The 22071-nt window shown below is 40.4% G+C and overlaps 1 protein-coding gene across 1 annotated transcript in view; it reads left to right on the forward strand.

Annotated features, from left to right (window-relative positions):
* The window catches only part of Piezo2 (piezo type mechanosensitive ion channel component 2), a 366290-nt gene that overhangs the window by 55115 nt on the left and 289104 nt on the right, over positions 1–22071 (forward strand). The window contains exon 3 of the mRNA XM_035438719.1: positions 5045–5140. Within this exon, the coding sequence (XP_035294610.1) occupies positions 5045–5140 (96 nt within the window). The remainder of the gene's footprint in view (positions 1–5044; positions 5141–22071) is intronic.

The raw sequence follows: 22071 nt of genomic DNA on the forward strand, positions 1-22071 counted from the left end.
GTTTATTGTTGAGAGTGAGGTATCCACCACTATCAGTGTGTGAGTGTCAATATGTGATTTAAGCTGTAGTAGTGTTTCTTTTATGAACTTGGGTTCCCTTGTGTTTATTGCAAAGATGTTAAGAATTGCAGCGTCCTCTTGGTGGATTTTTCCTCTGATGAGTATGTAGTGTCCTTCCTATCTTTTATGATTAGTTTTGGTTTGATCTAATTTGTCAGATGTTAAAATGGCTACATCCAGCTTGCTTTGTAGGTCCATTTGCTTGTAATATCATTTTACATTCTTTTATTCAGAGGTGATATCTGTCCTTGAGGTTAAGATATGTTTATTGGATGCTCCAGATGGATTTTGTTTTTGCATCCATTAGGTTAGTGTGTGTCTTTTTCTTGAGGAATCAAGACCATTGATGTTGACAGCCACTAATGAGCAGTGTTTGTTGATTCCTGTTATTTTGTTGTTGTTGTTGTTGGTGGTGGTGGTGGTGGTGGTAGTAGTAGTGTTTGTATATGTGCATTCTCCTCTTTTGATTTGCTTGTCTGGGATTATTTATTGCTTGTGTTTTCGTAGGTGTGGTTAACTCTTTAGGCTGGAATTTTCCTTTTAGCGCCTTGAGTAGGGCTTGTTTTGTAGATAGGTATTTCTTAAATTTGGTTTTATCATGGCATAACTTATTTTCTCTATCTATGGTGATTGAAAAATTTGCTAGGTGTAGTAGTCTTGGCTTGCATCTGTGATCTCTTATAGAGTCCACAGCATGTCTGTCTAGGCCTTTCTGGCTTTTAGAGTCTCCATTGAGAAGTCAGATGTTATCCTGATAGGTGTGCCTCTATATGTTACTTGGTCTTTTCCCCTTGTAGCTTTTAATATTTTCTTTGTTCTGTAAATTTAGTGCCAAGGAATTTCTCTTCTGGTCCAGTCTATTTGGAGTTATATATGTTTCTTATACCTTGATAGGCGCCTCCTTCTTTAGGTTAGAGGAATTTTTTTTATGATTTTGTTGAAAATATTTTTCATGCCTTTGACAGGGGTTTCTTCTTCCTCTATTCCCATTATTCATAGATTTGATCTTTTCATAGTGTTCCAGATTTCCTGGATGTTTTGTGCTAGGATTTTTTTTTTAGATTTAATATTTTCTTTGACTGAAGTATCCATTTTTTTCTATAATATCTTTAGTGCCTGAGATTATCTCTTCCTTCTCTTTTATTATGTTGGAGAAACTTTCCTTTAAGGTTTCTGTTTATTTTTGTACATTTTTAATTTCCCAATTTCCCTCTTCAAACCCCAATTTTGGGTTTCCCTTTCTGTTTCTATGTCTACTTTCAGGTCAGGTTTTGAACTGTTGCATTCATTTCCTTCCACTTTTGCTTGTGCTTTTATAGATTTCTTTTTTATTAATTTTATTTAAATTAAAAACAATCTTGTTGTACATACCAATCCCAGTTCCCTCTCCCTCCAGACCTAGGCCCTCCCCTGTGTATCTAGGCTGGGAGAGTAACCCTCCAAAGGGAATGGGCTCCCAAAACCCATTCATGCACTAGGGATAAATAGTGGTTCCATTGCCAGAGGCCCTATTATAGGCTGACCAGGCCCTCCAACTGACACCCATGTTCAGGGGGCCTGGTTCAGGATTATGCTGGTTCCTCAGCTGTCAGACTGTGATCCATGAGGTCCCACTTGTTCAGGTCAGCTGTTCTCTGAGCATTTTCCCAGCATGGTCTTGACTCCTTTGCTCATCACTCCTCCCTCTCTACAACTGGATTCCAGGAGTTTGTCTCAGTGCTTAGCTGTGAATCTCTGCTTCCACTTCTATCAGCTGGATGAAGGCTCTATGATGGCATTTAAGGTAGTCATCAATCTCATTATAGGGAAAGGGCATTTAAGGTAGCCTCTCCACTAGTGCTTAGGTTTTTAGTTTGGGTCATTCTTGTGGATCCCTGGAGATTTCTCTAGTGCCAGATTTCTCATTAAGCCCATAATGGCTCCCTCTATTAAGGTATTTCCTTGCTCTCCTTCTCTGTTCGTCCCCCAACTTGACCTTCCTGCTCCCTCATGTTCTCCTTCCCCCTATTCTTCTCCCCTCCTCTTTCTCCTACCTCCACCTCCCCTCCTGTAGTTCCAATTTACTCAGGAGATCTTGTCTCTTTTCCCTTCTCTGGGCAGGGAGGTCCATATATGTCTCTCTTAGGTTCCTCCTTGTTTCCTAGCTTCTCTGGGGTTGTGGATTATAGATTGGTAATCCTTTGTTCTATGTCTAATATCCACTTATGAGTTAGTAATACCATGCTTGTCTTTCTGTGTCTGGGTTACCTCACTCAGGATGGTTTCTTCTAGTTCCATCCATTTGCCTGCGAATTTCAAGATTTCACTGTTTTTTTTTTCTTGCTGAGTAGTACTCCATTGTGTAAATTACCACATTTTCTTTGGCTAAGGGGCATCTAGATTGCTTCCAGGCTCTGCCTATGATGAATTATGCTGCTATGAACATAGTTGAATGGATGTCCTTGTGGTATGAATGCTCATCCTTTGGGTATATGCCCAAGAATGGAATTGCTGGACCTTGAGGTAGACTGATTCCCATTTTCCTGAGAAACTGCCATACTGATTTTCAAAGTGGCTGTCAACTTTATATGGAAAAACAAAAAATCCAGGGTAGCCAAAACAACCCTGTACAATAAAGGAACTTCTGGAGGGATCACCATCCCTGACTTCAAGCTCTACTATAGAGCTAAAGTAATGAAAGCAGTGTGGTATGGGCACAAAAACAGACAGGTAGACCAATGGCACCAAATTGAAGTTCCTGATATTAATCCACATATCTACCAACACCTGACTTTTGACAAAGAAGCTAAAAGTATACAATGGAAAGAAGAAAGCATCTTCAACAAATGGTTCTGGCATAACTGGATGCAGACATGTAGAAGATTGCAGATGGATCCATATCTATTGCCATGCACAAAACTTAAGTTCAAATGGATCAAAGACATAAACATAAATTCAGCCACACTGAACATCTTAGAAGAGAAAGTGGGAAGTACCCTAGAACAAATTGGTACAGGAGACTGCTTCCTGAACATAACAGCAGTAGCACAGATATTGAAATCAACAATTAATAAATGTGGCCTCCCGAAACTGAGAGGCAAATGACACAGTCAAGAAGACAAAACGACAGCCCACAGAATGGGAAAAGATCTTCATCAACCCCACATCTGACAGAGGACTGATTTCCAAAATATACAAAGAACCCAAGAAGCTAGTCATCATAATACCAAATAATCCAATTAAAAAGTGGGGTAGAAAACTAAATAGAGAATTCTCAATAGAGGAATCTCAAAGGGCCAAAAGACACTTAAGAAATTGCTCAATATTTTTTAGCCATCAGGGAAATGCAAAACAAAATAACTCTGAGATACCATCTTGTACCTGTCAGGATGGCTAAAATAAAAAAAAAAAACACCAATGATAGTTTATTCTGAAGAGGATGTGAAGAAAGGGGAACACTCCTCCATTGCTGGTGGGAATGGAAAATTTATAGATTTCTTTAAGTATTGGTTAATCTCTTTACAGAACTCTGTCATATTCATAAAGTCTATTTTGATGTCTTTGTCCTATTCTTCAGCTATGTTGCAATTCTCAGAGCCTGTGGTGTTAGGGTTGCTGAGCTCTAGTGGAGACATACTGTCCTTGCTGTTTTTGATTGTGTTTTTATACTGGTGTCTGGGTGCTTGAGTGTAATTCTAGGAGCTGATATCTGGTCTTGTCTTTGTTGGGTGGGTGTTTTCTTCCTTGGTTTTTGTCACCCTCTCTATTTCTTAGGAGGGTGTGGTGGCTGTGTGTTGCTTGTTAGGGAATTTTTCTGGGCTTCTGCTAGATGTGGCCGCTGTGGGTTCTGGATAAAATGCCTTTCTAGGTATTGGGAGCTGACACTTAGGAAGAGGGATGGTCTGGGAGTGGGTGCTGAGGGGGACCACAGGAGGGAGGAAAGCAGGTTGTTCCACCAGTATGTGTTTAGTCCCATGGGAATGAAGGTAGAGGGTGATCAGAGGCCACAACAGGTGGTCTATCACAGAGTGGGGCATGAGACTTGGGGTTGGATTTAGAGGAGCTGAAGGAGAGTGAAGAGTTTACCTGCTTCCCTGGCAGGAGTGGCCTGTGGGTTCCTATGAAATGCCTGCTGGAACTGGGGACTGGGACAAAGAGATGAATGGAGGGAAGGAAGGTTGGGGAGGAACCCACAGTTGTGTGATACCCGTGAGATATGGGCTGAGAGGGAGGGGAGGCCACAATAGGTGGTCTGCTACAGAGTTGAAGTTGAGACCAGGGGATTTAATTTGGAAGAGAGGAGAGAGGATGGTGATATGTAGTTAGCCTACATGTTTCCCTCCATTACCCATCACACCTCTTTCTGTCTCTAACTGTTGCCTTCAATCTTTTGCCTGGAGAATTTAATGCACTGATGTTTAAGGTAATTGTTGGTAGCTAAGACTTACTTCTACTATTTTGTTCAATGTTTTCTGGTTGTTCTAGACAGGCTTCTGTTGTTCACTCTTACTGTCTTTTCATGATTTGATCATTTTTCTTTGACTTTTCATGTTTTTCTTTTACCCTTTGGCAAATATACCATAGGTTTGCTTTATGGGTACAGTTAAATCATGAAAAGCATAATTTAGCCTAACAGTCAACTCTAAGCCTGATAACAACGTGACTTCAATTTTTTATAAAACTTCTTCCTCCCAACATTTTCTGTTTTTACATATTTTGATATTGTGTCCTTATTAACAAGTTATTTTTACTAATTTTAATGGAGTTATACCCTTAAATTTAAGTTCCTTCTTAGAATTTAAGAGCAAAGACCGGGTATTTTAATTCTTTGTTTCATATCATATTCACTACAATGGTGAACACAGAACACTGTTTATTGCTTTGAGATCAACTTATCTGGTGAGATAGAGAAGCCATGTGGTGTTTGATGCCATCACCCATGCTGCTGCTGTGTTAGCCTGTGGTTATTAATAACATTCTCCTCTCTTCTCTCTTCCCATCACAGCGTGTGCATTTCGATACAATGGGCTCTCCTTTGTCTACCTTATCTACCTCTTGCTCATTCCTCTGTTCTCAGAACCAACCAAAGCGACGATGCAAGGTAAGCTACTTTATGACTGCACAGCAGAGTTATATGGCTTGGATATGCTTCTGGACTCCTTTGTTTTCTTCAGTGAGGATGTTATTATCTGGGCAGCAGGGGTAGGGGCCCAGTGTTGTAATCACTACCAGCTAGAGTAGAACAAATTTGTTTGGGATACACATGTCTTTGTTACTTACACAGCCATTCTCCCTATGTGAGTTTGTAGCTGGGCTTTTCTTTCTTACCTGCTGGTTCCCAAATAACCGGCATGGAAACAATACTAGTTATAAATGATCAGCCATAGTTCAGGCATTCTGACTAGCTCTTACAACTTAAATTAACCAACTTATATTAATCTACATTTTGCCATGGGATGTTACCTCTCTTTCATCTTGTATCTCCTGTTTTCTCTGGCTGGTGACTTCTCTGACCCTGCCCTTCTTCGTCTCAGTGTCCTCCTACATAACCTTATCCTGTCCAGTTATCTGGTCAGTCAGCATCTTTATTAAACCAATCATAGTGACATATATTCACACAATATAAAGGAATATTCCACATGAGTTCCTTACAGAGTAAACCTTACTAAAAGAGTCTGGAGATCTGTGGTTAATGAAAACTAACTCAGAGCACTGTCAATAAAAATAAGGCAAGTGGTATGACAAAATTGGCATCTGCACTTGAATATTGTATTGTTGAGGAGAATATGGTCAGTGAAAAGAGAAGAGCAACATCTGGCCCATTGCAGATGTTTCATGGGAGGACCAGGCAGAAGCCTGATTTTCTGTTGTTCCTTGCTTGTTCATCAGCTGAGTTTTTTATTATTATTCAAATGTATCAAGTACATAGTGACAGCAGAGCTATGTTGCAGATGGTATCCAAAGCAGGTTCTTGTGAGGCTTTAGATCCTTGTTCATTGCTCTGTGAGGCAGAGAAAAGAACAGTGAGCATTTTCCCAGGGTCTAATTAGTAGCACATTCTGGGTTGTGATCACGCTTAATTGAAGTTCTTCTACAAATATGAAAACAAGGTTCCCTCGAGCTGGATGAAGTCAGCTGTTTTTGTAACATGTTGCCGTTACAAGAAATAAGGGTCATGCCAAATGTGTAGGTGAGTGAAATGGCTGTGTATTTCCATGACAGGAAAAGGAAATTAGGTTTGTCCTGACCTTCAGTGGCATGGGAAAGGCCATTGGTAGAGACTGCATTTTTAGTGATGGACTCTTTGGGAAAAAGAGGAGAGACCATGGTGTGCAAAGAACAGAAAATGACTTCATCTCCTCCCTTATTATGGAATTTAAATAATGCTTTGCACATTCACTCTAATAGTTGGAGCTACAGATGCTGCACCTATTTTCCTGACCCCAAGAGAATATTCATATTCACCATAGTTCTGAATTATCAAATTAAGAAAAGCTGTAGAAACAGAAGCTTAAGCAAATCCTTATCAAACAACAAATTCAGTGTTTATGAACTCCATCCACCACGACCTTGCTCTGAAGAGTTCAACAGAGGGTTCCTGGCCTCAGAAAGACGATTATAATGTCCAGACAACTCCTGTTCCCGGGATTGAAGCACATGCTGCAAAGACAGGTTTTGTGAGATCAGGTAACCAGATTTTCCTTCACACTTGTGTGACAGCCCTTGACTTTTTCAGTAAATAATCCCTAGTCATCAACTATTTTGGAGGTGTTCATTGAGTGAAGCCAGTACCCTGGGCCCTGCCACTGACAGGAGGATGGTATATTCGACATGGAATCAAAAACTACAAATCCTCCATACATGCAGACATATCTGTGGTCAGTGCACAAAGAAGAAGGCAGGTGTCTGTGGATTCTAGTCTTACCGGAAGAGAAGGGCAGAACAGGTTCATTAGGAAATCCCTATATCAGCATCCGGAAGCAGCATCCTGGTGTTTCATCTTCCTCTTTCCTGCATCTCAGCACCAGGAAACATGACTGATGCTAACATAACCTCATCTTTTTGTTTATGTAATCTACATGATTTTTTTTCTGATCTGTAAGACTCAAAATCCATGAATTTCTAGAGACTGTGTATAAAGGCAAAGTGGGTAGTAGACATTCCTAGCTGGTATGAGGCCCTGCATGGAGTCCATGTACTCATACTATGTACCTGTCACAGGAGCAACATGGCTTTTCAGGATAGACTTAGGGTCAAACTCAAGAATTCTCTGACTGTATAAATGTTATTTCTCCCTAATCAGATAATACCATGTGCTGTATATACATAATGTGTCCCTGAACAATTTTATCACTCTGGCACTTGTGTGTGGCATGTTAGTCCTGGGCTGAACACATGAATCACATGTTATAGGGACACACTCTGCACAGAGTAACTGAGAGCATATTCTCAAAGGGGATTGTGGGACCCAGCCCCTAACTAGTTTTTAAGAACAGAAATTTTAATGTTTTAGGATATAACAAATTTTATTAATACAGTATCCTGACAAGAGACAATGCATGCATCAGTTCCTGGGGCCAATTCAAATGTCTCACTGGGAACATTTAAGACCCATTGAGGTGGTTGAAGGGAGCAGCTTTATATAGAATTCTCCCCATGACCAGTGCAGTGTGGATCCAATGGTCATCCAGTATGTGTTTCAGAGTCTTAAAGGATTGGTAGTCTCTGGGGACCATGACAGCTCCAGCCCATCACTGTCCAACCACCTATCTGTGCAGTCCTGTTTTCTCTGCTCCCTGCCAGCTGTGGCTTCAGGTGCACTGCCAAGCCATTTTCTCTCAGTGCTAGTTGAACTGAGCCTCAGGTTCTAGGTATATTGTTGCAGATATTCACTTAGCTGGCACAGGTGAGGCTAGAAAGCTGGCAGCTTAGCAGAGGAGTCCACATGGAAGCTGAGGATTAGACATGACAATGACCTAGCACTGAAGTCCAAGGGTGCAGACAATAGTACATGACACAGTCTGGGATGAACTCAACTGGCAACCAATTCATGTGCCTAACATTTCCCCTTAACAAATAGGTATTCACATTGGTTGGGGTTATTAGACTTCATGAGGATCAATGAGTAGATAGAAGTTTAAACAAAGTTTAAATCCATTCCACAGACAGTAGTTAGATATAGAATACATGTAGTTTGTTTTATTCATTTTAATTTTTAAGATTTATTTATCTCATTCTATAAGTGTTTTGCCTGCATGTATGTATGTACACTATGTACATTCCTGATGCCCATGGAGATCAGAAGTCATCAGAACTCCTGGAATTGGAGTTACGGATGTTTTTTGAGCTGTTATATGGGTTCTGGAAATTGAATTCTGGTAGCCTGCAAGAACAAGTGCTCTTTACCACTGACCTATCTCACCAGTCCTGTATGTAGATTTTTTTCTCTCAGATTTCTTTTTAATTTGAATTAGAAACAAGGTTGTTTTACATGACAATCCCAGTTCCCTTCTCACTCCCTTCCTCCCCTACCACTCCAACTAAAACCCTACCTATCTCAAATCCTTTCTGCTCCCCCTGGATGATGAGGCCTTCCATAGGGTGTCATCAGAGTCTATCGTATCCTTTGGGATAGGGCCTAGGCCCACCCCCATGTGTCTTGACTTAGGGAGTATTCCTCTATGAGGAATGGGCTCCCAAAGTCCACACCTATGCTAGGGATAAGTACTGAACTTCTACAGCAGGTCCCATAGATTTCCGAGGTCTCCTCACTGAAACCCATATTCCTGGGGTCTGGATCAGTCCCATGCTGGTATCCCATCTATCAGTCTGGGGAGCAAGAGTTGCCCGATGTTCAGTTCAGTTGTTTCTGTGGGTTTCACCAGCCTGGTCTGGACCCCTTTCCTCGTCACTCATCCTTCTCTGCATCTGGATTCCGGTTCAGTTGTGGGTGTCTGCTTCTACTTCCACCAGATGCTGGATGAGGGCTATCGGGTAGGATATAAGTCAGTCATCAATCTCATTATCAGGAGAGGCCATTTAAGGTAGCCTCTCCTCTGTTGCTGAGATTGTTAGGTAGTGTCATCTTTGTAGATCTCCAGACATTTCACTAGTGTCTGATTTCTCTATAAACCTAAAATGTCTCCTTCTATATTATGGTATCTCCATTCTTGTTATCTTCTATTCTTTACCTGACTCAAACTTTCTGCTCCCTCATGTACTCTGCATCCCTGCTCTTCTCCCCTTTTTTTCTATTTGTTTTTTGCTTTTGTTTTATTTGAGTTACAAACATGATTGAATTACATGACAATCCCAGTTCCCTTCTCCCTCCCCTCCTCCTCTACCACCCCCCAACTAAAACCCTACCTATCCCATATCCTTTCCTCTATTATTCCCCTGACTCAAACTTTCTGTTCCCTCATGCCCTCTGCATCCTTCCTCTTCTTCCCTTCTCATAATCTTAGCTCCCTCCCCCGACTTCCCATGCTCTCAATTTGCTCATGGGATTATAACTCTTTCCTCTTCTCCAGGGGACAAAGCTTGTCTCTTTTAGGGTCCTCCTTGTTTACTAGCTTCTCTGGCAGTGTGGATTGTAGCCTGGTAATCCCTTACTCTATGTCTAAAATCTGCATATGAGTGACCACACACCATGTTTGTCTTTTTGTGATTGGGTTACCTCGCTCAGAATGGTTTCTTCTAGTTCCATCCATTTGCCTGCAAATTTCAAGATTCCATTGTTTTTTCCACTGAGTAGTACTCCATTGTGTAAATGTACAACATTTTCTCTATCCATTCTTCGGTTGAAGGGCATCTTGGCTGCTTCCAGTTTCTGGCTATTACAAATAGTGCTGCTATGAACATCTTTGAACAGATGTCCTTGTTGTATAAATGTGCTTCTTTTGGGTATATGCCTAAGAGTGGAATTGCTGGATCTTGTGGTAGACTGATTCCCATTTTCTTGAGGAGTCACCATACTGATTTCCAAAGTGGCTGTACAAGTTGGCACTCCCACCAGCAGTGGAGAAGTGTTCCCCTTTCTCCTGGAGAAGTGTTCCCCTTTCTCCACATCCTTTCCAGCATAAACTGCCATTGGTGTTTTTGATTTTGGCCATTCTGACAAGAGTAAGATGGCATCCCAGAGTTGTTTTGATTTGCTGATGGCTAAGGATATTGAACATTTCTTATGTGTCTTTCAGCCATTTTATATTCCTCTGTTGAGAATTGTCTATTTAGTTCTGTACCCCACTTTTTAATTGGATTGTTTGGTGTTTTGGAGACGAGCTTCTTGAGTTCTTTGTATATTTTGGAGATCATCCCTCTGTCAGATGCGGGGTTGGTGAAGATCTTTTCCCCGTCTGTGGGCTGCCATTTTGTCTTGCTGACTGTATCCTTTGCCTTACAGAAGCTTCTCAGTTTCAGGAGGTCCCATTTATCAATTGTTGACCTCAGTGTCTATGCTACTGGTGTTATGTTCAGGAAGTAGTCTCCTGTACCAATTAATTCTAGGGTATTTCCCACTTTGTCTTCTAATTAGGTTCAGTGTGGCTGGGTTTATGTTGAGGTCTTTGATCCATTTTGACGTAAGTTTTGTGCATGGCGATAGGCTTGGGTCTGTCTGCAGTCTTCTACATGTCCAGTTATGCCAGCACCATTTGTTGAAGATGTTCTCTTTGTTCCAGCATATAAATTTGGATTGTTTTCAAAAGTCAGGAGTTTTAGGTGTGTGGGTTAATATCAGGGTTTTTAACTCTATTCCATTGGTCCACCTGTCTATTTTTGTGTCAATACCAAGCTGTTTTCAGGACTATAGCTCTGTAATAGAGCTTGAAGTCAGGGATGGTGATGCCTCCAGAAGTTCCTTTATTGTACAGGGCTGTTTTGGCTATCCTGGGTCTTTTGTTTCTCCATATAAAGTTGAGAATTGTTCTTTCAAGGTCTGTGAATTTTGTTGGGATTTGATGGGGATTGCATTGAATCTGTTAATTGCTTTTGGCAAGATTGCCATTTTTAATATGTTGATCCTATCCATCCAAGCGCATGGGAGATCTTTCCATTTTCTGGTATCTTCTTTAATTTCTTTCTTTAGGACTCAAAATTCTTACAGTACAGGTCTTTTACTTTTTTGGTTAGTGTTACCCCAAGGTATTTTATGTTGTTTATGGCAATTGTAAAGGGTAATGTTTCTTTGATTTCTTTCTCCACTAGTGTGTCATTGGTATATAGTATGGTTACAGATTTTTTTGAGTTAATCTTGTATCCTGCCACTTTGCTGAAGGTGTTTATAAGCTGTAGGAATTTCCTGGTAGACTTTTTCGGGTCACTTATATAGACTATCATATCATCTGCAGATAGTGAGAGTTTGACTTCTTCCTTTCTGATTTGTATTCCCTTGATCCCTTGCTCTAGCTAGAAATTCAAGGACAATATTGAAGAGGCTTGGAGAGAGTGGACAGCCTTGTCTTGTCCCCTATTTTAGAGAAATTGCATTGAGTTTCTCTCCATCTAATTTGATGTTGGCTGTCGGCTTGCTGTATACTGCTTTTATTATGTTGAGGTATGTTCCTGTTATCCCTGATTTCTCCAAGACCTTTATCATGAAGGGGTGTTGGATTTTGTCAAAGGCTTTTTTGGCATCTAGTGAGATGAACATGTGGTTTTTTCTTCGGTCTGTTTATATGGTGGATTACATTAATGGATTTTCGTATGTTGAACCATCCTTGCATCCCTGGGATGAAGCCTACTTGATCATGGTGGATGATTTCTCTGATGTGTTCTTGGATTCCATTTGCCAATAATTTATTGAGAATTTTTGCATCAATGTTCATGAGGGATATTGGTCTGTAGTTCTCTTTCTTAGTTGTGTCTTTGTGTGGCTTGGTTATTGAAGCAAGGTTATTGAAGCCTCATAAAAAAAGTTTGGCAATGACCCTTCTGCTTCTATTGTGTGGAACACTTTGAAGAGAGTTGGTATTAGCTGTTCTTTGAATTTCTGGTAGAATTCTGCACTGAAGCCATCTGGCCCTGGGCTTTTTTTGGTTGGGAGACTTCTGATGACTGCTTCTATTTCATTAGGGGTTATAGGTCTATTTAAGTTGCTTATCTGTTCTTCATTTAATTTTGGTAAGTGAAATATGTCCAGAAAATAGTCCATTTCTTTTAGATTATTGAATTTTGAGGAATATAGGTTTTCGAAGTATGACCTGATGATTCTCTGGATTTCCTCTGTGTCTGTTGTTATGTCCCCCTTTTCATTCCCGATTTTATTAATTTGCATGTTTCACTCTCTGCTGTTTGGTAAGTTTGGATAAAGGTTTGTCTATCTTGTTGATTTTCTTGAAGAACCAACTCTTTGTTATATTGATCTTTTGTATTGTTCTCCTAGTTCCATTTTATTGATTTCAGTCCTCATTTTGATTATTTCCTGGCATCTGATCCTCTGGGGTGTATTTGCTTCTTTGTGTTCTAAAGCTTTGTGTTAATTCTCTAGTGTGATTATTCTCCTGTTTCTTCATGTGGGCACTTAGCGCTATGAACTTTCCTCTTAGCACTGTTTTCAAAGTGTCCCATAGGTTTGGGTATGTTGTATCCACATTCTCATTGAATTCTAGGAAATCTTTAATTTCTTTTTTATTTCTTCCTCAACCCAGGAATTGTGCAATTGGGTGTTACTTAATTTCCATTAATTTGTATGTTTTCTGTAATTCATGTTGTTGTTGAATTCTAACTACAAAAGTATGGTGGTCTGATAAGATACAGGGGCTTATTTCAATTTTTTTGTACCTGTTGAGGTTTGCTATGTTGCCAAGTATGTGGTCGATTTTAGAGAAGGTTCCATGTGGCACTGAGAAGAAGGTAAATTGTTTTGTATTTGGATGGAATGTTCTATAGATATCTGTTAAGTCCAATTGTGCCATAACTTCTATTAGTTCCTTTGTTTCTTTGTTAAGTTTCTGTCTGGTGTTCCTGTCCAGTGGTGAGAGTAGGGTGTTGAAGTCTCCCACTGTCAGTGTGTGCGGTTTTATGTCTGATTTTAATTTAATAATGTTTCTTTTACAAATATGGATGTCTTTGTATTTGGGGCATAAATGTTCAGAATTGAGACTTCATCCTGATGGATTTCTCCTGTGATGAGTAGGAAGTGATCTCCTTCATCTCTTTTGATTGATTTTAGTTTAAAGTCCAATTTGTTGGATATCAGGATTGCTACCCCTGCTTGTTTCTTGGGTCCATTTGATTGGAAAATCTTTTCCCAACCTTTAATTCTTAGTATCTTCTGTCTTTGAAGTTGAGGTGTGTTTCTTGTATGCAGCAGAAGGATGGTTTCTGTCTTCTTTTCCATTCTGTTAATCTGTGTCTTTTCATAGGTGAGTTAAGACCATTAATGTTGAGGGATATTAATGACCATTGATTATTCATTCTTGTTTGTTTTTGATTTGGTGATGGGGCTAAATTGTGTGAGGGATTCTATCCCTTTTTCCTTTTGGCTGTTGGTAAACTGGGATTATCTATTGCCTATAAACTTCCTTGGGTTGCAGTTTTCCTTCCAGAACTCTCTGTAGGGTTGCATTGGTGGATATGTATTGTTTGAATCTGGTTTTGTCATGGAATATCTTGTTTTCTCCATCTATATTGATTGAAAGCTTTGCTGGGTATAGTAGTCTGGGCTGGCATCCAGGGTCTCTTAGTGTAGGTAGAAAATATCTCTCTAGGACCTTCTGGCTTTCACAGTTTCCATGGAAAAGTCAGGTGTATTTCTGATAGGTTTGCCTTTATATGTTACTTGTCCTTTTTCCTTTGCTGCTCTTAATATTTTCTCTTTATTTTGTATGTTTGATGTTTTGATTATTTTGTGGTGAGGATTTTTGGTTTTGGTTGAGTCTATTTGGTGTTCTGTAGGTTTTTTATATTTTCATTGGCATGCCTTTCTTTAGGCTGGGAAAGTTTTCTATGATTTTGTTGAATATGTTTTCTTTGCCTTTGAGTTGGATTTCTTCATCTTCTTCTATATCTATTATCCTTAGGTTTGGTCTTTTCACGGTATCCCATGTTTCCTGGATATTTTGTGTTAGTGATTTGTTGGACTTAAGATTTTCTTTGGTTGATGAGTCTATTTCTCCTAGTGTATCTTCAACTCCTGAGATTCTCTCTTCCATTTCTTGTATTCTGTTGGTTATTTTCTTGTGTCTGTAGTTCCTAATTGTTTACCCAGCTTTTCTATTTCCAGCATTCCCTCAGATTGTGTTTTCTTTATTGTCTCTATTTCAGTTTTCAGTTCTTGATCTATTTCCTTGAGAGATTTGTGGATATCTTGTATTTTTGGTTTGTTTTTTCTTCCATTTCTTTAAGGGATTTTCTCCTGTCCTCTTTGAGGTGTTCTATCATTTTCATGAAGATGTTTTTAAGGTCATTCTCTTCTGGTTCATCTGCATTGTGATGTTCAGGTCTTGCTGGTGTATGGTTCCTAGTCTCTGGTGGTGTCATATTGAGTTTTCTGTTGTTGAATGTGCTTTTACATTGACCTCTTCTCATCCTTTCTTCTGGTGGGTGTAACAGGAGGCTCGTCCTTTCCTGGTGGGAATGGGACCAAGGTTCCCTTCTGGTGGATGCAAACAGTTCCAATACTCTGATGTCTGTCCTTTTCTCATGGATGGAGGTGGCACTGTTACCGGGGCCTTGGCAGTGTCTGGGTGTGTTGGCTTCTGCCACCATGTTTGGATCCTCTGAACAGATCCCTGGTGTCAGATTCCTCCGAGAAGGATCGCTGAACTGGAAGGGGAAACAGCCTCTGGCCCACCCCAGCTGGTGGATGGAGGCGGGACTATCACTGGGGCCTGAGCAGTGTCCACGTGTGTCCATCTTGCTGTTGAGCTCAGATGAGGCCAGCACTGTATGTAGTTTTAAATTGCCAAAATTTTATGTTATGTTCCAAAGTTCAAGCTGAAATACAACTGCCATGGTAATAGAGCAAAAGTTGGAAATATTCAAAAGTGTCCCTCGCGATCGTCTTGCCGGCAAGAACCACACAGGACATTCGGATCCTTCTGCAGTAAACCTTTAATGCGTCTTGAGAGGAGAGCATAAGCTTACCAGGGCGGAGACCCTGAGCCAAGAATCCCGTCCCCTAATAAAGGCTGGCAACCGCCGCCTGGGACGTGTCACCCCATAATTGGCTGTAGCTCATCGGACCATATGACGCCATGGAATAGGCAGAGATCAAGGAATGGAAAGTTACCCAGTGCCTGTGCGCATTAACTTGTTTACATTTAGTGCCTGCCGGATGCAGGCGCCATCTTGTAATGGAGAATGCAGGGACGGCTCCCTACACAAAAGGGACTAATAATGAGGGCCCCACAGTCACAAGTGAATAAAGGACATTATGGTGGCCTTCTAGAATCATAACCTTTCTCATGCATATCCTCTACAGTGTTACCATGCAACATACAGGCCAGACTACATGCTGTGCCATGCTCTTAAGTCTTCCTGAGTTCTAGAACTCCAAGAAAAAAATGTTATTATAAATTGTATAGTTTCAGCTATTTTGTTACTGTAGCATAAATGGATCATCCTGTTGTGTTGTAATTCTCTCTGCCTGTAGTGCGTTACTCTGATTTTGAATTATGGCCATTTTTCATAGTTAGATTCATTACAAATGTCCTTGCTTAGAAACCTCTTCCCCCACTTCTCTAATAAAGCTCTCGTGCCCTATATCCAGTTTTATTTACCACTCTATGAACCTGCTTTCTTCTTATCAATATTAATGTCTATGACGTTATTGGTCCCTCCAATTCATGGTATCAATTGGACTTGAAAACACTATCGATGCATCTAGTATCTTTTCCTCCTGTTTATTACTGAATACCCCTCTATTGGCTCATACTCCCCTGTGCCTGGGTGAAACTCTAAGCATTTTACAGAGTTTATAGCAGTAGCAACTCCCCTGGAGATGTAAATGCCCCAACATGCTGTAGACTAGTCAGTTTATAACTAAATTATGGGTATTATTTTAAACTAGGCCTCTTCCCATGTGTGCCATTGCCTGTAGAAATCAGAAGGGCACCAGGGTTGAGAGGTTCATCTCTGGCAAGATCATCTTTTTTCCCATACCTGCCTGGGCTTCTTCTGCCATGGCTGGACTGCCTCCTTGTATGTGCCCGTGGGTAGTATCAGGGTAGAGCCTGAACTTCATGTACATCAATCTTTTTGTGTTCTTTGGTCCAATGCTAAATACCTTTCATTTTTCTCTCTTGAGTAAAGTGACTGTAATTTAGTTCCAAGAGGACAATTTATATTTATTCCTTACCTCTATAATTCCCTACTTCTCCCCACAGCATCTTTAATTTATCATTGTCATTGATATAGTTTAATTGTATCCCCCAAAGTTCATGTACTGAAAATTTAATTCAAATTCATGCATTGTTGTTTTGTGGAAGTGGTTAAGGTTGGATGAGGTCGTGAGGTTGGGGCCTTTGACACCAATACTAGCTTCTTTAGAAGAGAAGGATGGTGTGGTCTTATGCTATATGATGCAGTGGAAAGAAGGTCACCAGATGTCATGCAGCTACAACAAGCATGGTCTTGGTACATGCTCTCTCTTGCCATATGATGTAGCGGAAAGAGAGTCACCAAATGCCATGTAACTACAAGGAGCATGGTCTTGACTGTCCAGCCTCTAGGGGCAGAGACAAATAGGTTTCTTTATACATTGCCTGGGTTTGGACAGTTGGTTATAGCCACATGGAATTCACTAAGACAGTGCATGCACAGCTATTCCCCTCTGCATCCACAAGCCAATTCTGTCGACCTTTTTTCTCACCCTGGATTTCTCAAACAACAACTCTTTACCATCTACTGTGTCCTGCACATTTCATTGAAGCCGCTTTCCTTATATCAAACTCTCCCAGATTCTCTGGCATTATTTTTGTATCATCCATGAGGTAAAAAAAAAAACCAAACAAACAAACAAAAAGAGAGGTTGCAAACAAACACCCTTTGCAATGGGGTTCACTGGAGAATGAGCAAGCATTAGGCATGAAGGTCACCTGGATTTTAAGGTTTTATCTTAGGCTTATAGTGGTGGTTTTTTTTTTTTTTTGCTTTCTTGTGCATAAATATCAAGATAGCAGGGATATACTGATAAGTTTACTGTTGTGCCTGGACTATAGGAGACAACCAGACAATGTTCATAGAATGAATGACTTTACCTCAGAGTCTAGTGCTTGAGAAGTGTTTGTGAACATGGCTACTCTCACCACAGTCTCTGTAACAGCAAAGTCATACAATAGTTTATTGCTTACACAGGTACTCTGGAGACAGAAGCTAAGGGTACAAAAGGCCACAGGACTCTGCTTTTTTTTCAATTTAATTAGGATCAGACAGTCATGAGTAATTGAAGACATCAAGTCTGCTGAAATGTTTTATGTGTTCAATTACAATGATGGCCGTTTTATTTAAGTATGTAATACTGAAGGAGAGGAAATGAGAGTTTTCTTGCTGTTCATAAACAGAACGCTTTGGGTTAAAGATTGAGACAGGCCTCCATTAAATTCTTTAATAGTATGTAACTAATTAATAGTTGTAACACATGGCCCAGTGTTTCAAGTTTAGGTGGCACTATGTTCTTCATTCAGGCACACAATAGGTTTCTTATACTGTATATCCCAAGGACAATGTATTGGCTAACATGGTTTGTATTTTGTTCAGATGGGAGATAAGTGCTAAAACATATGATTTGAAAGAAGGCAGCAACAAATACTAAAAATCACACAGTATCTAGAATTCAGCAGTGTTTGTAACAGCGTCACAGTAATGCTGGATCCCAACATCTGGCAGGTAGAAGTTTTTCTCATTTGCTAATCTTCACTGAATGATTTAGTTCTTTCTAAATAACAGCAAAGAATTAAGTGATTTCCAAGGTTCTTTAATGTTCTGCTCCTAGATATCTAATAATATTTAGGCTAATTGGCCTATTAATAGAGAGTCATTAGCACTGTCCAGTAAGTGCATCTTAGTATTTGTATGCATCTGTTAATTTAATTCTCACATTGAACTCTTGAGGGATATGCTTGTTTATTAAAATATTATTACAAGTACTGGAGAGAAGGTTTGGCCATTTAGCGAGCTTGTTCTTGCAAAGGACCTGGGTTCAATTCCCAGCATCCACATGGTATGTCACAGTCATATATAACTAGAGTTCCAGGGGATCTCATACCCTCTTCTGGCTGCTGAGGGCACCAGGCCCAGAAACAGTTCATATATATGCATGTAAGCAAAATGTTCATGCACATAAAAAATAAATAAGTAAAAACCCCTACAGTTATCGCTGATCTATATTGCAGGTGAAGGCTGAGTTCCAGATGGGTTGACAGCAAGCCCAGTACACTGTGTGCATGGTCTGGCTATTGGCCCCTGTGGTGTTCTGACTCATGCCTTGGGCAGGACTAAGTCCTCTGGGATTTCGAAAGGAAAGAAGGAAACGTGGTCAGTTAGTAAAGACTTTTGGCTGATAGCTTGTTTGGCTCTGAGCACACAGTTCTGGAAAGACACTATGATCCTATTAGAGGGAGATATTGTAACAGGTATTGGTGTGGACTGATAGCATTTGTGTACATCACACAGACAACATGTCATATTAAGTGGTGCTGGTTTTGCCTTTCAGCAGATGTTAATCAAGAGACTGTCCTCCTCCAGGCACTGTGTTGGGTTTTGTGGAGGATGAAGATGTGAAGAAAGAGTGGCGTCTCACTAGAGAGGCCTCTCACATCCTTGCTTTTACGCAGCTAGCTGAGGGCTAGCTTTCAGTATAACTGGTTTTTGGAAATTGTCTATTTAAGCCTAGCTATGCTGTTCTTTTTCTAAGGTGATTTCAGGGTACCTCTTTGCACTTGTCTAGAGACAAGGGGATGAAAACTGTGTTGGCAAACCACTGTCCCTGTGAGATAAAGCTGACTTGGGTACCATTTAGAGTGGATGTGGATAAAACTGGTCATTAAAGAGTGTGATTTCAGAAGAAGGGGACCAAGTGCTTAGTACACAGCAGTGTCTGGAGGTTAATGTCCATTGTGAAGGAGGCAGTTTGATGTTGACTTGAATGAGAGCTGTAGTGCTGATATATATATGCTTACGTGGATGGATACATGTGATCTCACAAGGTATCAGGTGGGATACCCAGGTGAGAAGGGCAGCATCCAGAGGCACTAAAAGACAAGCACTGTCTTCAAGGTCCAGCTTGGATTTTCCTGTGGACAGGTGTTCTCCTGGAGGATGTTAGTAAGCGACGTGGGCATCTTTCATCTCCATTCGCTACATGCCAGACACTCTTGATTAATACATGGTGGTTCTAGCACTATCAGCAATGTATGCACCCATAGATTGGGGAGGAGACACACATCTACCTGCAAGGTGATATTTGCAGTACATTGGAAATTGCTGTCTGCTTGCTTAGCTCTACAAGTCACATGTGTTCTCACTGTCTGAAGTGATGGATGGATTTTATACATTATTTTTTTAGAGAAGATTTATTTATTTTTAGGGATCAGTCAAAAAAGAGAAGAGATGCTTCAAATGAAGGAGCTGTCATGTCCTAGACAGCATTAGCTGGTTTCTGCCTCAAGAACATCTTAGAAGCATTATTTGATTAATTCATGTATCAAGTGGTATGTCACACACATACACACACACACACACACACACACACACACACACACACACACACACACACACACACACACGGAAAGTGCTGGCCATTGCTGAAGGCATTTCTAAGGACAAGGTTGTCTTCTTGAGCAAGACCATACTCATTGTGACAGCATAGGCATATGTGTTAGGTTGGGGACTAGGAGCTAAGCTGACTATGCCCACCTCCCACAGCTGTTCTCTCTCACTGTAACCACAGCTACTTACTATAAAGGAAATGAGAACCTCCCTGCCTAGAGCCTGTCAGTGAATCAAATCTTTGGTCCTCTAACAGAATCTCAAGATGTATGGATTTCTGGAGAATGGTTGGATTCCTAATTCTTCCCCAAGGGGAGATTACAGAACTCAAGTTACCAGACACCAAGATGTCAGAGGACCTGGGTGCTTCATTCCTTTTTGTGTTCTGGGTTCATCTTAACCAAATGTGCCCCCCCCTCCTCAGTTTCCCCATATCCTCTGATTCACACATTAGCAAGATTCCCTTCTCTAGAATGCAGTACCCCTTCCCCCATGCTGCCAACATGGAATCAGAGACAGGCTGGCTACAGACATGAACCTCCCTTTTCCAGGAAACTTCTTAAAAAGAATCCTATCCCTTCTACAGGGGCAGGTTTTAATTCTCTTCAGAACCCTACCGTGCTGTTTGTCTGTCTGTCCATACCATCAATAACTCTTCTAATAAACCTCTTACCCAAAAAGACGATGAACCTGAAACCCGAAACCTTCAGATAAGAACCTCATGCCCAGGTCGTGGATGACCCACAGGGACTTCGGGTGCCTTGAGGGGACTTGAGTATCACAGATCTTTGCCAATGCTAGTAAGGTTGCCAAGGGAACAACACAAGAGCTGCACAATGCCAGCTTTTGCAGGCTTTATCTGAAGAGGTTTTATGTTGTTGTTTTGTTTGTTTAAAATATGTGGCTTGGCAGGATTTTGTTTACCTTCTTATTTGGAATATTTCTGAATAGCTTTACTCTTTAAAAAATTTTTTTATTTGAATTAGAAACAAGATTGAATTACATGACAATCCTAGTTCCCTTCTCCCTCCCCTCCTCCCCATCACCCCCCCAACTAAAACCCTACCTATCGCATATCCTTTCTTCTTGAATGAATCTTATTTTGCTATTTAGACCAAGACAACAGTTGTTCTGATTCATTTACTCACATTCACACCCTGACGTTATTACTGATATTTTTTTTCTGCTTGGTGGGATCTCTTGCAGCAGCATGGAAAGGTAGAAAATGAAGGGCTTTGTTGTTTTCTGTTGGCAACAATAAGCAGGTAGAATATATAGCAGGCCTGGTTAGTACTTTTAAATTTCGGCTAAAGTTATCTTAGGATGATCAAAAAGAAAAGTACATTTTATTGAATGCAGCCCTGAATAGAAGCCCTACTTCAGTAGGAAGTTGTGCTAATCTTATAAATTATCCTACCCCTCCCTGACACATACACCAAAAATATCTTATCCAAAGGTTCTGACCCAGGCTACACTTAGCCAGAATACTAACAGCACCCTGCAAAAAGAAAAATGGTGTTCAGTTTCCCTACTTAAAGAGGCAAAGAGGTCTGTAACTTGTAAAGCTGTGTTTAGACATCAGAACGGAAATAGTAGCAGATAGTTTAAAACACTCCTGCATCTGGTTTTTGTTATAAATAGTCTTTAGACCATTAGGCTTATTATTACAATGTTTTACTGTGTCATAATAAACCAAAAAGGCAAGAAAATATTTAATTGGATAAATTACTTGGTAAGTGTTTCATTGCCAATGAGATCAGCTTACCACCAAAGGAAACACTAACCCAACTAGTTAGAAGTTCATGCCTCCATTTTTAAAAATCAATTATAGGATGTTTAGGTGTTCTGTCCTTTTGTAGTTTGGGGCATGTTATTATCCCATTAATGTTGTGAATTTGGCATGCAGAAAGTCAGAGGGACTTTCAGGCAACATAACTCTTAGTCCAGGAAACAGCAGGTCGTGTTATTGCATGATTACAGAATAGATTCCTAGAACTCCAAATATTTCTTTATTTGGCTCAAATGGTATCTATGATATGAACCAACCATTCTGATTACAGTGTATTATTCATTTGAATTGATTTTAGCTTGTTGATCTGTCCTTCAAATCATGATACTTTGGCTGTTGACAGCCATTTCCTGTCATCTCCCTGGTCAGGCCTTGTGGGAGGTGGTGAGCAGGGCACAGCTCAGGATACAGTTCTGTCACCTCTTGGCTCTGTACTATTGGGCAAACTACTGAAATTTTCAGCTTCCTATCTTTTGCTAAGGGCTTGGCATGTTCCTAGATAGAGTTGCCAAGCACAGCTTCACAGGTGACTA

The sequence above is a fragment of the Cricetulus griseus genome, chromosome 2 (genome assembly GCF_003668045.3).
Source record: "Cricetulus griseus strain 17A/GY chromosome 2, alternate assembly CriGri-PICRH-1.0, whole genome shotgun sequence".
Classification (NCBI taxonomy): domain Eukaryota; kingdom Metazoa; phylum Chordata; class Mammalia; order Rodentia; family Cricetidae; genus Cricetulus; species Cricetulus griseus.